Source organism: Stegodyphus dumicola, chromosome 1 (genome assembly GCF_044657685.1).
Source record: "Stegodyphus dumicola isolate Sdum_Otavi_A_Nest chromosome 1, ASM4465768v1".
Taxonomy (NCBI): Eukaryota; Metazoa; Arthropoda; class Arachnida; order Araneae; family Eresidae; genus Stegodyphus; species Stegodyphus dumicola.
The window spans coordinates 139,271,520-139,292,189 of record NC_140768.1 but is presented as its reverse complement, the minus strand read 5'-3'; the positions used below and the strand labels follow the sequence as shown (position 1 = coordinate 139,292,189).

Below are 20,670 nucleotides of genomic sequence, written 5' to 3'. Positions count from 1 at the left end.
GATGTTTAAACGGCCCACCACATTTTTTCAAAACCCCGAGCAAGATTATTCCCTCCTCGTCAGCTCTCCCCTTGAAAAAAGGGATGGTAAATTTACGACCTGACCGCATATGGGGGGGGATTTCCCTACTGGCTCTTCTCATTAGCTGGAAACAGCGCGCTTCGCACTCTACTCCAGCCATACTTGTTCGGATCGGATCGGATCTTCCACTTCTTGTCATGCGAAATGTATCTTATTATTGAATATTCAACGGTTCACGTTATTTAGTTCTCCAAATATATATTTTCGGAATTTCAGACATTGCCTGCCGCTTAATATGGATAAAATATACTTTATAAATAAAACTGAAACTGATGACACAGAATAGTTTATTTCCTTTACTATAAAGGCTGTTCGCACAATTTTAGACGACTTTTCTTTGCTATTAAAAAAAAAATTACCGGACTGGAAAATTTTTTTAACTGCAACTATATTTTCTGAAGTGAAAATTATCGTCTGCTATCTGACAATTTTTTTTTCATGCAAAAAGGCACTTTTAAAGAAGCAGTAGACGGAAGGCTATGTTTAGGCTCATTTCGAAGAAAATTATTCGTATTTAGTTGCAAGAAAATGCTGTCAAAGCCATGATTTTTCAGTATCTAAAGCGAAGACTGATAATATTGTCAGTAAGAAAGAAACGAAAAAAAAAAAAAAAGTCAAAGTTTTGCTTCATAAGAAACATTGTTTAAACCACATATCCAAGGGAAAAAAACGGAATGTTTCGAATGTTGCAAAGTTAAGAATTTTAATGTTAAAAAAAAATCTGCGGAGTCACAGGACAGTTGAATAATAATTCAAATGCTGTCAACAGAGTGTTTAATGCTGATTTGAATCTTAAAAAGGCGAACAAACTTAATGTGGATCGTCTTTTTCCACGACATATCGCAGAAAGCAAAACTCGCTGCAGAATTCTCGATAAAAAACAATTATTCGCACAAAAATGGAAAAATGTTGTCACAATATTTAAATTTTGGATACATCTGAATGACTGAAATTAAAGAGATCCATTTATTATCATCAGAGAGAATAAAAAAATCTTAGAACATGGTTAAAATAATCTAAAAAGGTTTTTCAAAGGGATTTATGAATGTTGCTGGTTTTTGATATAACGACAAATAAAAATTAAAGAGAGTGCAGAAAATTGTTAAGCTCAACTCTGAATATTATCAGGAGCATATTTTATTCCCGATTTTCAAATATGAAATACATGATCTTTACCCATAGAACTGCATAAAGACAAAGCACGCAGCAACACGTCAAAACGCACTGTTAATTTCCTGGAAAAAAATAAACAAGAAACTTAAATCAAGGCCATGTGCTTCAATCATATTCCTACTGCTGTTGTTGCTCATGCTCACTTGTCTGACGTAGTCAACCTAAGCCGACGAAAAAATACCTGGTAACAAGGAGCGCTAAAATACACCTGTCGTCGGCAGCAGCCTTGAGCACCATTCAGGTGACATTGCGATTTTGCCCAGTTCCGCCCCAATTTTCATACAGAACGCCCCGGGGGGACGGGTCCGAAGGTCTCCCACCCCTCTTCCGTTCCACCAAACCACACAAGAGTACTTTCGGCTTGCAGCATATTTAGAGTGCCGCCATGCCGCACCGACACTCTACATTTACAAATATTCATGCCTCCTTCGGAATTCGAATCCGGGGCTTTCGGCACAGCAGTCAGCAACGCTAACCATTTTGATTCTGCGCATGTCCGAATCGATGCATCAGCGAGTTTCTTGAGCTCCGATTAAACTTATTTTTTCTTGGTAAACCTACTTTATTTCATTGTGAAAGTGCATTTTTTGGGATTGAATTTGTGTTCCACTTTAGGAAAATAGTATTATTGCTGCATTAATTACTGCATTTTTCTTGCTTTGACTCAATTTATTATGCAGTGTAGCTGAGCCCACGAAGTATAATGAAGGAGGTGAAACTGCCTAATAGAAAAACGGGTCCTAAAATGTCGCGTTCACTAGATGGCGCTGCTGTTCCATCTTAGCAGTTCCAAATGTAAACATTTATTGAGTAGCCAGGCGGCTAAGCTTACTAGCGGATGAAAAAAATTTTATGTTTTTAATGTGATGGATTGCGTTTATTATCAACGTTATAGTATTCTGCTCACTAATGATTGTATTTTATTCCTCAAATTATAAAATTAATTTACAGCTTTCATGCTGTAAGGCTTGTAGTACTTTTTATGAATGATTAATTTGAAGATATTTTTCAGTCCCTCACCCTTAGAAAAATAATCATATTACTAGTAATAATACTTGGTGTGTATATGTTAAATTTAATTAGAATAGGTTCTTCGCGTCTGTCATTTTGTAAAATGCTTAGATACACAGCTTGATATAAACTGTGGCGAAATTTTAATGAAGCTTATAGAATTTTTTGCTTCAGTAAGTAAATTTTCTTTACTATCATAATGAGTTATTCTTTTTTTATGAATCAGATGTCAGTTTTGATTTTTCATATTTTTATCGCTTTCTGTTAAAAATTTCCATATCTTTGTTATTTGAGAAGTATGTTTCAAATTGATTTCACAAGATTTTAAAATAGAATTCGGATTTGAATTCAGTTAAGTATTCTGAACACTTGGTTATGCTGAACTGTATATTATTCATAATTAAATATAAAGAGTAAAAAAATATTGAAACTAATTGAATCTATCTTTAATTTTGTCCTGCTTAAACTAACTTCTAACCAATAAATGCAGTATTTTAACTAAAAATACAATGCAGATCTCTTTAATTTTAAAAGTACATGTGCTCTTTTTAAAAGTACATTCGTCTTTGAGAATCTTCCTCCAAAGGAGGAAAATTCTATCCCATTTAATAGCCTAAAAGATGAATTTTATATGTTTAGAAAAATTTTATCACAGTTATAATGAGATGATATTTTTTCGCTGTTATGTTTCAAATTGGTACATGTAGCTTTTTTGAAAAAAATGTTGTGCATGTGTTATCTTTTACTGAAAAAGATCCCTTATTTTTTATTTTCACTTATTGAACTGATTATTTACTAATAGAGTCTAATTACATTTGTTGCAAAACTACCAGTTTAATACCAGAATACCTAATTTGTGCTTGCTGCGGTATTTAAAATATATCATTACCTATGTAAAACTAAAGACTGTTTTCTCTTGCAGTAATTATTTACTTTTTTATTCTTAATTTAATATCTCTTTGTTAACGATTAAAGACTCGCAGTGAAAGAAACAAGTTCAATTAAATAACAAAAATTTAATAAAAATGTAACAGTAATTATATAAATAATCTCGAAACAATCTTAATAGTATTGTTTTATATTGTTACACACAGGGGGGAGCTATAGGAGGCTAGAATGATTCGTTAAATTTGTGTTGAATTTGCAAGCACCTTGTTCTTTCTCACCAGCAGTTGAGCAGCAAAAGTCACAAGTCACCAAACACTGCCAGTTTGGTCCTGGGTTCGTATCCGGGCAACAGGCTAGCTGCATGGGCATTTTCATGGTTTTTCCATGCGAAACATATATACAAGCCAGTTTCCCTTAGAAATGAAGGTATCTTTACCCTTAGGCAGATAGCCCGCAAGTTGTTTGGTGTAATTAAATAGAGCAAACCAAACCTTTTCTTTTTGTTTGTGGCTTAGAAAGTACTGCTGCTGAATGTGTACATGTCTATACAATTTTATAATAGTTCGAATTCATATCGAAAAATGTTTAAAAAACCCATTTAATTGCAATTTACTCTCAACTGAACTGTTGGGAGGGGAATATTTTCAATTTTTCAAGATTCATATCAGCATGCTGAAAACAATAGACATTTAAATAATGTGTCTTCAAGATCTTTAATTAACATATTATTGTAAGTAAAATGTGCAGTTTTCGCCAGTAAAATATTGTCGCCAGATGAAATCCCTTATCTGTTTTTAGACGACTGTAATAATTACAAGGACATAAATTTAATGTGACCTCATCAGATATTCACCCCTTTTTAATTATGTGCACAATAAAAATTCCGGTAGCATAGTGCCAGTCTCATATAAAATCAAGACAATCACTATGGAGCTAACAGTCTGAAATACAAATTACATTTTAATTTGGAAGATTTATCATTTAGGTATCACCAAAACCATGCCATCTACACAAAAACAAAACGTCTAACATTAGAACATAGAACCACTTATTTAAATATTCCATAATTCAATACAAAAAATATATTTATATAAACTCAGTCTTCACATAAGCAACTTTTTATGCAAAATACATATAAGTGCATGATATAAATATGGTACGTAAAATTTTCTAATATACCGTATTGCAAGTACACAGTACAGAATTGTAAATGAAGTATTTCTATGATAAAGCAAAATGCAATTTTTGTACAGCCCCAGTTACACTTAATTAGATAAATCACATACAGGATAAAGAAACAATACAAACCATTATAACCTATCATTCCTGCACAATTTCAGAAATTTATTCAACTTTAAAATCTAACGACTGCATACTTTCATGGACGAAATGCAGATGCACATACGTTATGTGCAATATGTAACTAATTTCTAATTTATTACCTTTTTTATAAGCATACGCTAAATATTCTCTTATTTACTAACAATCCAGACGTTCTGAAAAGTTATATAAATTCGTATATATGAACAGGCATAATATAAATGTTGCTCACCTTTGGAACTCTAAATATATCTGGTTTCTTGATTCCCAAGCTTTTATTCTTCAGTCTAACAGTTCCATAACCACTGTTGCATCCAGGGACGAAACAGTTTCCATTATTTGAATTTTTCATAATGAAAATTGATATCAAATCAGTATTTTCGCTATTACTGTCTATGCAAAATACTACGAAAAGACGGAAAGCTAGTGATTGCAGCTCCCTCTATAAACAATGCGACCAAGGCCGCCAGACTGAACGAAATTCCGGTTCCCAGTTTTCAGTGGCTTTCGCGAAATTTATCACTAGGTGGCGCTCGCATTCTGCTACACTTTTACTATCCGTTCTCTATTTGTAATGTGGCTTGTTATTAACAAAAAGTGTATTTTATTAAAACGTGCCGCTGTAACTAATAGTAACATTGGATGGTATATTGTTGCGTGCTATACTGCAATGTTTGGTCCCTTTTAAAAAATTTTTTACGATTGTATTTAAATAATTATTGCCAACATGTAACTGTTGGACGGATAGCATTTCCATCAGTTTCATGTAATACAGATGAAGAACAAAAGCCATCATCACGTAAAATTTTAAAAACAAAAGCCATCATAACGTAAAACTTTAAAGCTTTAAAAGTCTTTTGATATGTTTCTTTCCCTCAATATTGTATGTAAACAAGCTTCTGAATATGCGTGTGTGTATGTGTGTTCAGCTTCATGTCATTTTTTCGTCTTCCTGAAATAAAAATATCATAATTTTTTATCATACTGGAGATAATCTGTTTCTGCATAAATGATATTTTAACCTATCATATATATATATATTAGCATTTCGTATAAAATATATACGTGGATGCATTCTTAAATTTTAATTGCATTAAATTCCTATATATCTATATAGATATGAATTTAAATGCATTAAATGTATATATTAAATGCATTAAATATATATATGTATGAATATATATATATATATATTATTACTTTTTAGCTCTCGTATTTGTTATCTTTCATCCAGAAATGCTGTCTGTACTAGCTTCAAATTTTTAAAGCACATATCTCATTTTAATTAGTGTGATGTATCAATATGCTGTGCATGAATTTGTGTCTACCTGGTTGAGTGTTTTGTTGTTGCACTTGAAGTAATAGAGATTCATGTTGACTCCATGTTCATGTTGACTCATGAAGTAATAGAGATTCATGTTGTTGGTTAATATATATATATATATATATATATATATATATATATATATATATATATATAGTTAATAGAAGTAATACTTTTTGTTTTAGGAATATGGCTTTATTTTTTAAAATATGCGGTTAATGATATTGAAATACTTGGTATTCAACACTAGCAGTCTCAAAGTATTATATTCCCTCCTTCCCAAACTAGTTGCTGCTACACTTAGGGCGAAAGTTTTGTTTTAAATTATGTATTTGCTACATTTCAAGTAGGTGGAGTCAAAATAACTTTCGATGCAGTTTAGCAGATCAACATCAGTAAAATTACAAAATGTGCTACAAGGGATATAACGCTGCATACTAGATTTTCATTCTCAGTTTTTACTTTCCACAAATGTAGCACTTATTTTGGGAGAATTTTATCGACGCAAATTTAGAGGGCTCGCATGCTGTAAGCCACGCCCCATTTTGCAAGGGCTATACCCCCCGTATTTCAGAAAGATCGTGTTTATGTGATTAAGGCAAAGCCTCGAGGGCTGTCTGCCTAAGGTCAAGGATGCCTTCGGGGAAAAATTTCTGAGGAAACTGGCTCGTATAGACGAGGCAGATCATTGAATTTACATTTAATTAGGCTGAAGATTTTAAGCGATTACTGATGGATGAGATGGATGAGATAAGGGTGTGCGAAAGCTGGATTTTTGAAACTAATTTCGTATTTATTCAAGGAGGGAATGCTTGGTAAGTACAATTGTTGTTGATTGATAACGTAGCACCCTGAAAATTCTGGAAAATGTGCAAACAGAATCATAAAATCTTCAGTATCAATAATTAGTACTCAAATATAGCAACTAGTTTGGGACAGAGGGAGTATATGATTCATTGTCTTTAATGTCATACATGTTATTATTACCGTATTTACGCGAATCTAATGCGCAACGTTTTTGGCCAAATGTAGTATTCAAAATTGGGGTGCGCATTAGATTCGATGGCGCATTAGATTCGAGTGCAAAGTTCGCCGATGACGTCAACCAAATTTCTCGACTACATTTACCGTTACATTTATCGTTGACACATTATTGCATACAGGATACAAACTGCAGAGTACGTAGTCACGAAATGGAGGGCAAACAGAGAAGAATGTCATATGACGCTACTTTCACACGTAAAGTAATTCTTTATGCTGAAAAAATTGGCAATAGAAAGGCAGGGAGAGAGTTCAACGTAGCTGAGAGCAATGTTCGCTTGTGGCGGCAACAGAAATTGGCACTGTTTGCAACTAAAGCTAGTAGAAAGAAATTCACTGGCCCTCGCAAAGGAAGACACCCTAAAATTAAACAAAAAGTTTTGGAATTTGTACGTGAAAGGAGGAAGAATTGACAACATGTGACTAGTGACACCATAAGAAATAAAGCAAAAGAGGAGGCTGAAGTTCTTGGAATACCGAAACAAGAGTTAAAGGCTAGCCGTGGATGGGTGGATCGGTTTATGAAGCGGATGAGTTTATCTCTAAGACGCCGTACAACAATATGCCAAAAGCTTCCTGCAGATTTTGAAGGAAAACTACTAACATTTCAGCGGTATGTCATCACACTTCGGAAGGAAAAGAATTTTTCAATGGGGCAAATTGGCAACGCTGACGAGACGGCAATTTGGTTTGATATGCCTCGTAACTACACCATTACGGAGAAGGGGACTAAGAAAGTTATCATCAAAACTTCGGGATGTGAAAAACAACGCGTAACAGTGATGCTGGCAATAACAGCAGACGGGTGCAAACTTCCCCCTTTCTTAATGTTCAAACGGAAAACATGCCCTAAAACCCCTAAGAATGAAAAGCTGTTCCCAGATGATGTCCTGATTCGAAACCAAGAGAAGGGGTGGATGACGGAATCATTAATGCTTGATTGGCTCCGAAATGTATGGAAACGCCGTCCCGGTGGGCTCTCTAATCCATCACCAATGCTTTGTCTGGACGCATTTCGTGGTCATCTCACCGACGACGTAGAAAAGAAGATGCACAGCCTAGGCAGTGATCTTGTTATCATTCCTGGAGGGATGACGTCTGTGTTATAACCCCTGGACGTTATTATAAATAAACCTTTTAAGGGTTACGTTCAGGCGGAGTACGAAAAATGGTTTTGTGAGCCAAACCGTGTATTGACCCCGACAGGAAAAATTAAGCGTGCTGCACCGCACATTGTTGCACACTGGGTTTCTGCTGCCTGGAAAAGCATCGAAGCACCAATGATTGTGAAATCTTTCAAGAAATGCTGCCTTTCAAATTCATTGAATGGCAGTGACGATGACGTGCTCTGGAACGCCGAGGATGACGATGACGATGATGAGGAAAGAAGAAATGAATCTGCTTCTGACGAAGAGAGCTGCGAGGCTTCCAGTGATGAAAACATTAGTGAATAAAGACGTTTACTATTAATCACTGATTGTAGAAACTGTTAGCTAGATAGAAATGTTACGATTTATTTCATGTTCATATTTTACGATAGGTACCGTATATACGGTAATGCTAATTAACAATGATTGTTTCACATGACAATAGCCCACTAATAGGTTAATTCTATGTTCTGCTACTTTATGTATAAATCCATTGTTGTATAAAATATGGTATCTAAATTTAAATAAAATTATCATACCATTAATTTATAGTTTATATACAAATCCATTGTTGTATAAAATAAGATTAAATAAATTCCTCATATCATTGATGCGCATTACATTCGCTGACAAACAACTTTTTTCTTATTTAAAGTTTTAAAATGGGGATGCGCATTAGATTCGCATAACTACGGTATATGCTGTAGGTAATATTGAAATACTTGGTATTCATCACTAACAGGCTTAAAATTTTACATAAGCTTCATTGTAATTAATGTCATGTATGTCATTATTATATGCCGTAGGTGTGATATTGAAATTTTTGGCATTATTTTGAATATCTGTAGTGCTGTGTTTACTCTTCAGAGCTCTAAATCTGCATTATTTAAAATTTTACTTTTTTAATATTTCCTAAAAAAGAATTTTATATTAATTAAAAAAGAGAAAAACTCTTTTAGAAATACTTTTTCTCTTATGTATTAACAAATTTTAGATCATCATTTATTAGTAAGTATGTAAGGAATGTATGTATGTTAGTAAGTATGTAGGAAGTATGTAAGGATCTTAAGTTTTACTAACGTTTATTTTTATTTTAAATCTTTACTATCACTTCTTATTTTCTACTTCCGTCCAGAATTAAAAACTTTAAATTATTTATGCAAATGTGTCTGGCGAACGCCAAGTACTTAAGTTGTGGCTTTTTGCCAAGCGAGAGAGAGGAAGGAGTTAGTCGAAGCAGGCCGCTTGCCCTAGCAGATTTACTCGGTTGCTGGTTGCCTTCCAGGCCAGAGGTTTAATCCTCTTGAGAATTTTAAACGTATTGTAGTGTTAACAGTTCTCTGTACTACATACGGCTTCCTGTTAATATACGGCCAATCTTCCACGTAGGCTCTTGTTTATGATTCGAAAGTTAAGTTAGAGTTTAGTTAATATTTTTATATTCTTACGTTCAGACCACAAGTAGTTGGTCTCTGTATTCCGAAGTACGGAAATTATTGTAAAGAGTGAAAAATAAAGGGTTTCGTATACCCTTCCTGTGTATCTTGTCTACTTCCCACATTTATTGGACACAGCTTTAGTAAGCTCCCTGTTCCGAGTCAGGTCTTTGCATGTTCCCAAAGAAAGTAAGGCGGAACATAGAACCTGATAGTGGCGCCCAACGAAGAAGAATAACCATGGCCGAGTTTCAAGAAGAACCTGTGCTGCCTGCAGAAGCGGCTCAGAATCCAGAAATGCCAGCTGCCGCCCTGGAAGGATTTGGTTACATCGTTCAGACCATGCGCGCAACGATGAAACCAGAAGCAACGTTTAATGGAAACTCACCGGTAACCTGTTTTTTGGAAAAATTGGAGGACCACTTCATGATGTATCCCGTGCACGAGTTCCAGAACGTGACCTTAGCTACCAGCGCTTTGAGGGGCCAAGCGCTTAACTGGTTCAAATGTATAGGCAGAAGTCTCTTGGGTCAAGCAGGAAGTCCCACCTATACTTGCGAAAATTTCAAGACAGCCCTTGTAAAAGCCTTCCCTGTCGTAAGGGATCGTGCGAAATTAGAAACGGAACTTTTCAGCATATATCAGCAAAGAATCGAAAATCTCTCAAGCTTTATTTTAAGAAAAATTCACGTCTTCAAACTCTTGTATGGAAACCGTCCGGATCCTGAGATAATTCAAGTGATTTTGCCGAGGTTACTTCCCCAAGTACAAGACTTTATTGAATTAAGGAATCCGACTACACTGGAAAAATTATTTGAGCTAGCAATCCAGTTTGAAAGTAGAAGAACGGCGGACATTGAAAGAAGACGCCAATATCAACAACGAAACCAATTTGGTGAGCCAAGACCACAGCAAAGTCAAGCACACGGCTACGGAAGCAAAGCGAATCAGTGGGCAAGGAAACCCGAGCATCCCAAAACAGCCGGCGAACGTCGACAGTTCAATAGCAATCCAGGAAAAAAGTCTCAAGGCCAGTGGAAAAAGAACGAAAGCATGGAAATGAAAAAAGATTTAAACTAAAACGGATTTCTGCTGACGGGAGGGTGCGGAAATCCGAAGGCCAAGAAAACTCCTCTGCCTTCAAGTTAAATACAGTAATGGTGAAAAATTTGACTCTTCCGAAGATTGAAGTATTGGTGAATAATATCTCAGCCACCGCACTCCTGGATACAGGCGCGCAGTGTTCCTGTGTGGCAGAAGACTTTTTTAGGAAGTATTTTCGTAAATATCGCATATATAATTCGGATAATACGACAGTGTTAGCTGCGCAAGGAGAAAGATGTAAGTGCATAGGTAAATTACCGCTATACGTCCGTATCAAGGACGAACAAGTAAAGGTTATGTTTTTCATAGTAAAGAATCTGCAAGCACATATTATCTTAGGAATAGATTTTCTTTCAGAGGCAGAAGCAACGCTGGATTTTAATGAAGCGTCCCTTAAGCTGACGATGAAACCAGTTCGAGAAGAAAAGGCGGAACCGCCGATGTTAAACCTTGACCACCTGCCTAATGAAGAGCAACAAAGAATCCGACAAGTGGTAAGTGAATTTGCTTCGTTATTTAGTGATATTCCAGGATTTACTCAAGTTACTAACCATAGTATTGACAACGGAGATTCAATGCCAGTTCGCCACAAAGCATACCGGTATGATAAGAATAAAGTAAAAATTATAGAATGGCACATTAGCGATATGCCACGTAAAAAGATCATAACGCCCATCTCAAGTAGTTATGCTAGCCCGGTGGTTTTATGTAAGAAAAACAATGACTACCCATTAACACATCCAAAAAGGTGGCGTTTCGCGATTGACTATCGTAAATTAAACTCCATAACTAAATATCCGGTATATCCGTTACCTATTATTGAAGAAATTCTAAGGAACATAACTTCTACCAAATATATGACGACTTTAGACTTATCGACTGGTTATTTTCAAATAGGGATTAGACCGGAGGACGTTCCTAAGACTGCTTTTATAACCAAGTCTGGCACTTATGCATTCCTGCGTATGCCGTTTGGCCTTTCAGAGGCACCGGCAACATTTCAGCGATGTATGGACATTGTGTTAAGGCCTGTTCTTGGAAAGTCCACATTTATCTATTTAGACGATATCATTATTACTAGTGATAATCTGGACCAACATGTACAGGATTTAAGACAGGTGTTTTCTTTATTAAATGAGGCCGGTCTAAAAGTTAATGTCGAATAGTGCAAATTTGCAGCCCCTGAATTAAAATATTTAGATTAAAAAATATCTCAGAAAGGAATCGAGACAGACGAATCAAAAATAATCGCTGTGCAAAAGTATCCGCCGCCAAGCACGGCGAAGAAGCTCTCTTCTTTTCTAGGACTTTGTTCATATTATAGGTCCTTTATAAAAGATTTTGCAGCTATTGCTGAACCATTGTTAAAATTAAAAAGGAAAAAGGCAAGATTCTCGTGGACGGTCGAAGCCAATAGTGCTATCGAAAAATTAAAACAAGCATTAACGCAAGCCCCTGTGTTGAAATTTCCTGAAAAGGATGAGAATTTAGAAATTTCAGCGGATGCTTCGGATTATGCGGTAGGAGCACTTCTTTCGCAAAATCAGCAGCCCGTGGCATTTTTTAGTCGAGCTTTAAATCAAACACAAAGAAATTATTCCGCGACCGAGAGAGAGGCACTTGCAGTTCTGTTAGCTGTGCAAAAGTTCCGAGTCTATTTTGGAAGAGCGCCAATAACAGTGTATTCTGATCATGCGGCGGTAACTAGATTGTACTCAGGGTAAAACGTTTCCCCAAGGTTAATAAGATGGGCACTCAAGCTACAAGAATATAATCTGGTAATCAAGCAAACCTCCGAAAGGAAAATATCGTAGCAGATGCCCTATCCAAAATAAAAATAGATGAAGAAGGTAATACTCTAAAGGTGGCAATGCTCACAGCATGTACAATAAATTCCCGAGAAACTGTAATAACCGAACTGGGTAAGGATCCTGAGTTTGGAAACATTTATGAGTATTTAAAGGATCCTGAAAATTTTAGCCACCAAGATATTGTGGCGATAAAAAATAGGGCGGCCCATTACGAACTAATAGATGGTCTATTATTTTATACAAAAACTACAAATTCCAACAACGAATTTCGACCTGTTATCCCAGCTAGTCTTAGATTAAATATCCTGCAGGAGTTACATGACAGCCCTTTAGCTTCTCATGCTGGTATTCGAAAAACTATCCAACGCGTACGCGAGGCAGTCTATTTTCCTGAGCTGCAAAAGTTAACAAGGGCGTATATCCAGTCCTGCCCAACATGTCAAGCAGTTAATTATATTAAGGGGTCACACGACCCTTGAATGAGTCGAAAGATGAATTTTTTTACCTTTTTTCAATCTTGTGCAACTTTTTTAATTCTTATCAAAAATACTCAATATTTTGTTCATTATTAATTTAATGTCTATTCTTTAATTAAATGTACTTGAAATTTGAAAATTATAATAAAAATTGTAAAAACAAATGTTAAATTATAAGACATTTTTCACATCTAATTAATCTGTACGCACACTGCACGCACATGTACAAGAAATGTTTTGTACCAAAATGTTTAATTTTTCTTTTTTTATGCAGAAGAATGTTTGAGAATATAACTGAACTAAAAACATTACACAATTCATGCATTTTTAATTTTTTTATGATATATATATTAAATATAATTTTTTTGCTATATTTTGATTTTTACATACCTTATAAAATTGAAACATTTCATTAAAATACCAAAATTTTAGTTTAATTAATTTAGTGTAACATGATAATACTATGGTACAAATTTCAGAAAGATACATTAAAAAGTTTTTGAAATATCATGCGCGACGCATTAAAAAAATACGTTTTGAGATAAAGACCTGTAAAGTTTGCATCGCTATAAAAATGAGTAACATTGTGACTTAATGAGTCTTAACTCGTACTATTTGGTATCTAATTTGTATTTTATGCTTTTTGTTTGTGTTTTGAATAAAGTTAATGACAGAATGTATATTTATAATAAGGAAACTGCATCTGAAAAACAATTAACAATGCATTGTTTAATGAAAGTGATGACACAGTCAACCGTTATCAAGGATACATTATTGCAGATAAAGATATATTTTTCATATACATGAAAGAGAATGCAATGTGCAAACTGTGTTATAAACCTATAAATATTTCTGAGAATAAAAATATATTAATAATCAGTTTCTTGAACAAGATGTTTAAATTTTTGTCAGCACACATAACTTATCACAAAATACTGTTACTATTTATAATATTTATATACACAAATTAAAAACCTCCAGGTTCATACATTATTCCTTCTTGATCAATTTTCTGATGTTCTAAACTTGTTTTGGATCTTTGCCTTGCTTTTCGTGCTTCTATAGTGTTTTGCATTGCTCTCTTCTTAGCAGTATTTACACGTTTCATATCACTGCGAAGTTGAGATTTTATTGCATTTATACCTGGATGGATACCCATTTGCCTCATGACAGATAGCCTACCCTTTTTGCCCATGTTAAATAAAATTGCTGCTTCATATACAGCAATTTCTGCAATTCGTTTCCCAGATCCAGAAGTTTTCGGACACATCTGCCATATGAGGGAATTAAAAGATTCATTCGGATTCTGAGTGAAGCTATCAAGGCATCGTTTCAAAAGATCTGGACTTGAAAAAGCTTTAAAAACAGGTTTTATAACATCCATGACTGAAGATGGCAAAGTCACTTTATGATGAAATTTACCCACTGAGCCATTTGAAACTGCTTGTTGATATTTACACCATGAGTCTGCACCAGCAGGACAAAATGTATGTAACGGTTCAGCATCAGTTTATCCCGTATGAAAATAAACTGCCCAAATACCCTTACGCATTTCATCAACTGACAAAGCATTTGAGCGAATTGCATTTCCATAATACTGAGTCAGCCTATTTATCATGGTGTCTGTCAGTCGTCCTTTGCCTGATAAAGGTTTACCGTCCTCCAACTTTTTACATCTATAGTCTTGTTTTAGCTTTCTCAGTCGAGTTCCCATTCTTTTTTGTACGTGACCAACACATTCAAGTTTTGAAACAGTTTTATCATCATATGGTTTGCTGTCACGTATAGCAGGGAATGTTCTAGAATCACCATCACCAATATAATTAATATATTTGAGACCTCTTTCAGCTTCTGATCTGTGAAAAATTTTTATCATACCATCGACTTCCATTTTTCCTGAAGAACCGATATGATTTTTCTGACAATTTGGCAAATGTTTCATTTGCCACTCTTCGAAAGCTTTCCCAGATTTTTTTGCTTTCCATAGATCACATCCTTTACAAGTGGACGAGAGAACTTCAACATCTAAAACCTTCCCTGTTTCAGCACCTATTACAGAAAATACTCCAATATGTGAAGTATGTCCTCTCGTTTTCCATGTTCCATCACCACTTACGGTGACAGAATTTGATGCAGTTTTGCATACCTCTTCTTCTGCAGCAATTTTCATACTTTGAATGGCGACAGTTTTTGAAGCTGTATTTATATGTTTGCAGATTTTGTCATAAGCATTCTGTGTCACAGGTTTACCTAGATCCATTACACCACAAAATGTTTCCAGAGGTTCCACACCTTGACCAATGCATCGCATAGCATAAACAATTCGTCTGTTTAATTCAGGAACATTTTTGTGTTCACCAATCAACTTTGAATTATTGAATTCTGTTTTAAAACTACACTTTTCACATTTCACAGAAATTGTTGAAAATAATCCAAAGGGTTTTCTCTCAGAAATATTGACAGAATTACAGCACAATTTGCACAGTACATTCTCTTTCAAAAATGTAAACAATATGTCTTTATCCATAATTATATAGCCATGAAAACGATTCATAATGTCAGTATCACTTTCATTAAATAATGCATTGTTAAGCTTTTTCTCGGATGCACTTTTTACATGTTCAGTTTGAGTATTATGGTCATCACCTGATGAAACCAAGCTTTTATCAGAAAGTTCAGATCTGATATTCGTGTAGCGGTTGCCGTGGAAGCGACGTTTTTTAGCTCGCTTCCCAGAAGTTCTTTTATTATTTGCCATCACAAATATAATATATAAATATACTTATTATTGCAGCAAAAAGACTAACGCATCAAAAATTCAATATACACCAAATAAATGCTGCAAACGTCAATACAACTTTGCAGAATCAAACAACGTAGTAATAGCTTACGGAAACACGATGTAAACATTCAGAACAAGTATTAAGTTGAGTAGAATCATTGCTACTGATTGCTGACGAAATAAAAATAAGACTTGTAGGCTAGAATGTAGCAACACTCAGTTATATAACGGCTATGACAGCTGTGAGCAAATGACGTGTCCCTTTAAATGTTTATTTACATACGTGATGAAGGTTTCTCGTGTCAGTGACCTTTACGTTTTTAATGATATCTCCTAAACTACACGGAATATTTTAACACGGTTTTTTTTAAAGTGCGCAGAAATGTTCAAACTAAAACATATATGTTTTTCAAAAAATCGATATTTTTGAAGATTTAAAGGTCGTGAGACCCCTTAATTTCCGCCCGGCCGGGTTTCTAAATAGTATTAAATCCGAATTTCCAAATGAAATAATTGGCATCGATTTATTGGGCCCTTTCCCAAAAAGTCAGTTAAATAAAAGTCGTATCTCCTTGTTATGGTTGATCATTTTAGTAAGTGGACCGAAATTGTTCCCTTAAAACGAGCCTCCGCGAAATTAGTTACTATTTTAAAATACGGGGCGCCCCTAAAAGTTATATCGGATAATGGTCCTCAATTTGTAAGTAATGTATTTGAAGACATGTGCCCAAAACTGGGCATAAGTCATTTAAAAATGGTCCCGTATCGGCCGCAATCAAATATAGCGGAACGGGTCAATAGAAATATAGTGAAAATTATCCGTAGTTATGTTAACAATTTTCATAAAAGCTGGGATAACTATGTCAATGAATTAGCGTTAGCCCTTAGGACCGCAAATCATGATACGACGGGCAAAACTCCTGCTGAGTTATTTTTAGGCAGAAAGATTAAAACGCCGTTAGATAAATTATTTTATGTTCAACAAAGAGCCCCAGAATTTAAAATGGGCGATATAGAAAAATTAATTAAAGAAGCAAAAAAGAACACTGAAGTAACACAGAGAAAACAGAAGCTTTATTATGATATGAAACGACGGGGAGTAACTTATAAAGTAGGAGATGAAGTGTTAAAAATTAAGCATTCACTTTCTTCAGCACCAGAAGATAAAACTGCCAAATTTTATCCACGATTTGAAGGACCATATGTCATAGAAAAAATAACTCAGGCTGTAGTGGTGTTAAAAGCCAGGAATGGTGAAACATGCACCGCAAACATTGACCAGATAAAACCATTCTATAATCGTAATAAAATGCCAATATTTAAAGATCTTTTGCAGGATCCGGCACGGCAGGCAGAAGCTCAAGTGGTGGAACAACGACAATCACAAGGGCAAGCCATTACTAGACAGGAGCAGTTGAAAAGAAAGTTTTCCCGTTGGATAATTGAAGGTAACAAGAAAAAGAAGCCGTTCCACCGTCCAGAAAAGAGAGTTCACGAACACCCCCAGAATGAAGAAGGGAGAAGGACGACGTATGTGAAGAGAACTAGGAGAAATGACGGCAACTATAACCCGGCTCTAAAACGGAAGATCTACTCATCCGACAGGACTCTCCGCAGTAAATGTCGCCGAACTGCGGAAGGGCCATCAGCGGCGGAGGAAAAGTTACAAGGAAAATTTGAACGGCCAGCAACGAGGTCCAAGCAGGAACACGAAAGAAGGTTCCCGGTTCCGCCAAGACCAGCTGCCATCAAACGGCCAAGACCACAAGCAGAGGAGAAAAAGAAGGTATTCAAGGGTGACCGAACTGGTGAAAAAAGGAAGCTTCCAGAGGAAGGCACTGAAGGGCGAGCCCGTACAAGAAGGAGGATAAATCACACAACTATCTGCAATACCTTTAAAGACTGGGCCCAGAAAAGGATGTCCGAATATCACAAAGATAAGTAAAATTTTATGTTACTTTGCAAACTTAAGTTAATCTTTCATTCTTACTGCAAGTGGCAGATTTCAAGAAGTTTTACCTCATGCGAGGTCTACCTTTATCGCCAAAAGGGCGAGAAATCAGTTGTTACCGATTTTCTTATTATGTTTTTCAATTACTCGCGCGTAAAACTAAAGTTGATGTATAATAGCGTTGTGTAAAGACTTAAATATTGTAAAAAGTTATTGTATAAATTTCATTTAAAACATTCTAGCAGGAAAGAAGTTTAGTCTGAAAGACTTTTTGAAATGTATTATTTCAATGTAGAAAGAATTGGCACTTGCTTTGAAAAGAATAGAAGTTAACAATGTACTACTAATGTATGTTTTCAAATGTGTAAAATTAACGGCATGTTGATATGTTCTTATATACAATGTGAACTGTTATTTTAAATGTTAAGAAATACCGTGATATGGTAAAAGTGAATGTTAAATTTTTTTTTATTCGTGTGACTGTAAAAAGACTAAAGCATGGCGAATATGTGTTAAAGGTTGAATGATGTAGTTAGGCTCTCTGACGCTACACTTTAGAGTTAGCTACTTTTAGAATAGTATCTCAGGGTTTAGAGTTGAAATTAGGGTGTGTTAAGAGGTCTTGGTATGTTGAATTTTAACACGTTAGCGTTTTGATTGTAGGAGGAAGTGTGGAACACGTAGACAGAAACACATTCGTGTTTGGTGTTCTTTTACAACACATGTCAGAGAGCACGGGGAGAGATAATTAAAATAGTCATGAATGAAATAAGAATGTTAAGAGAAGTATAATTATATATGTTACTTGCCATTTCATTGTGTAACATTTCATTAAACTAGTTTTCCTTCCAGATCTCTGGAAGGAACCAGATTTGAATAAGAGCTCCTGTTTGGATGCAGTACAGATGAAAAAACATTTGTGTATCCTGGGAGCTGCTTTTGTAAAAACAACTTTCTTTCTTTTAAATTTCTAGTTTCTAGCGAAAAATATTTGTAAAAGATTGGCCTCGCGTTAGATTCTAGAGCTAAAAGTTTTCAACAAGGTCGTTTTAGACCTCAGTTTCAAACTAATTAACTCTGGCGGGAAGTATGTAAGGATCTTAAGTTTTACTAACGTTTATTTTATTTTAAATCTTTACTATCACTTCTTATTTTCTACTTCCAGCCAGAATTATAAGCGTTAAGGTTTTTATGCAAAGTTTGTCTGGCGAACGCCAAGTATTTAAGTTGTGGCTTTTTGCCAAGCGAGAGAGAGGAAGCAGTTGAGTCAAAGCAGGCCGCTTACCTTAGAAGTTACGCAGTTGCTGTTTGCCTTCCAGGCCAGAGGTTTTAATCCTCTTGATAAATTTTAAAACGTATTGTAGTGTTCACAGTTCTCTGTACTACATACGCTTCCTGTTAATATAAGGCCAATCTTCCACGTTTATTAGTTTAAAGTTAAATTAGAGTTTAGTTTTATTTATATACTTTTACGTTAGACCCCAAGTAGCGGGTCAGTGTATTCCGAAGTACGGAAGTTATTGTATATAGAGAAAAATAAAGGGTTTTGTATACCCTTCGTCTGTATCCTGTCTACTTACCACAATTAGTGAACATAGCTTTAGTAAGCTCTCTGTTCCGAGTCAGGTCCTTGTATGTTCCCGAAGAAGGTAAGAAGGAACATTGACCCTGATAGGCTTGGAAAAGATTCAAGAAATGGCATTTGTACAAAGTGTATATTTTGTGGAGGCAGACATTATAAAATCGAATGGGAATGAAATTAGATGTATCCGAGAAAATATTACTGAATTTCAGAATTTTATTGCAAATAGAGTTTGTTAAGTTATTATACAGCGCCACCTATTGGATAGGGAGAGAAACTCTCACTTGGCCATCTGGATTCGGCTAAGCAACATGCCAGAGCATGTATTAGATCTGAATAGTTAATTACTGAAAATAAATTAGTTAGTTCTTTTGCTATACAGTCCACTTATTAGTTTAGAATCACAGTACATGGTCAGCAGAACCGGAGAAATGAACAGCATGCTGGCATTAGAAATAAAACTTCGTTAAAAGCGAAACTAACTAGGTTAGAAAATGTAGTGAAGGCATATGATGATAGTTCGAATAAGAACGAAATTCAAATAAAGTATAGATCTCTACAAAGCATTCAAATGGATATTAGAAACTTGAGGATTAGATATTTCGAAAGCGTTGATGAAAAAGATGTCACAGCTATTGATGAAGAAATCGCCAAAATGGAAGATAGAACTGAAGTTTTGGAGGTAAGAATTATGGAAATTCTATCATCTATCGCTCGTTCAGAAAATGAAAATGATTGTAATAAATTTGATCCTAAAATACAAATACGTTTGCCAGAATTACCAATTCCTAAGTTTTCTGGTAAATATACCGAATGGAATAATTTTAAGCTTCAATTCGAAAACATCATAGCGAATAACACGCAACTGACAGAAGTTCAGAAACTCTACTATTTAAAGGCTGCATTAACTGATGAAGCAAAAAATCTTGAAACTGTTGATGATACTTTTAGTTCTCTATTTTAAAGCTCTTCAAGATAGGTATGAAAATAAAAGAATATTAATTGAGACGCATATAAAGTCAATAATGGATTTACGTACTTTAACATTCGAATCGTCTAAAGGAATAAGATATGTAATAGATAATGTTACTAAAAACGTTAGGGCTTTGGGTTTAATCCTAGTATCCGGTGCACACGGGATTTGACTACTTTTGGCGACTTTATGATGAGCAGTAAAAACGGGACATATACGATGAGTAGTTAACGGGTCATTCAAAGAAAATATGTAGTTAAACATAGTATATACTATGTATATAATATATGTACTATGTGTGTATATACATATACTATGTGTGTATAATATATATATAGACGTTCTTTGGATCATTTTTGGTGTTGGCGATAATTTTCAAAGTCGCGCCAAGGCTGCACCGTATACTAGGATTTTACCGGGCTTTGAATGTTTTAAAATATGAGAAAAATAATTTATCCGACATTCTGTTATTAAATATCGTTCTTCAGAAACTAGATTTCGAAACGCGCAAAAAATTTGAACTAAGCATTAATGCTACGGAAGTTCCTAAGTTTGATGAATTGATTTCG

The 20,670-nt window shown here is 35.0% G+C and overlaps 1 protein-coding gene across 1 annotated transcript in view; it reads right to left on the bottom strand.

Moving 5' to 3' along the window:
- LOC118194261 (alpha-tocopherol transfer protein-like) overlaps positions 1-5,404 on the bottom strand; it is a 120,193-nt gene extending 114,789 nt beyond the window's left edge. Inside the window, exon 1 of the mRNA XM_085811253.1 lies at positions 4,706-5,404. Coding sequence (XP_085667379.1) covers positions 4,706-4,825 — 120 coding nt within the window. The 5' untranslated portion in view covers positions 4,826-5,404. The remainder of the gene's footprint in view (positions 1-4,705) is intronic.
- Positions 5,405-20,670: the final 15,266 nt, after the last annotated feature.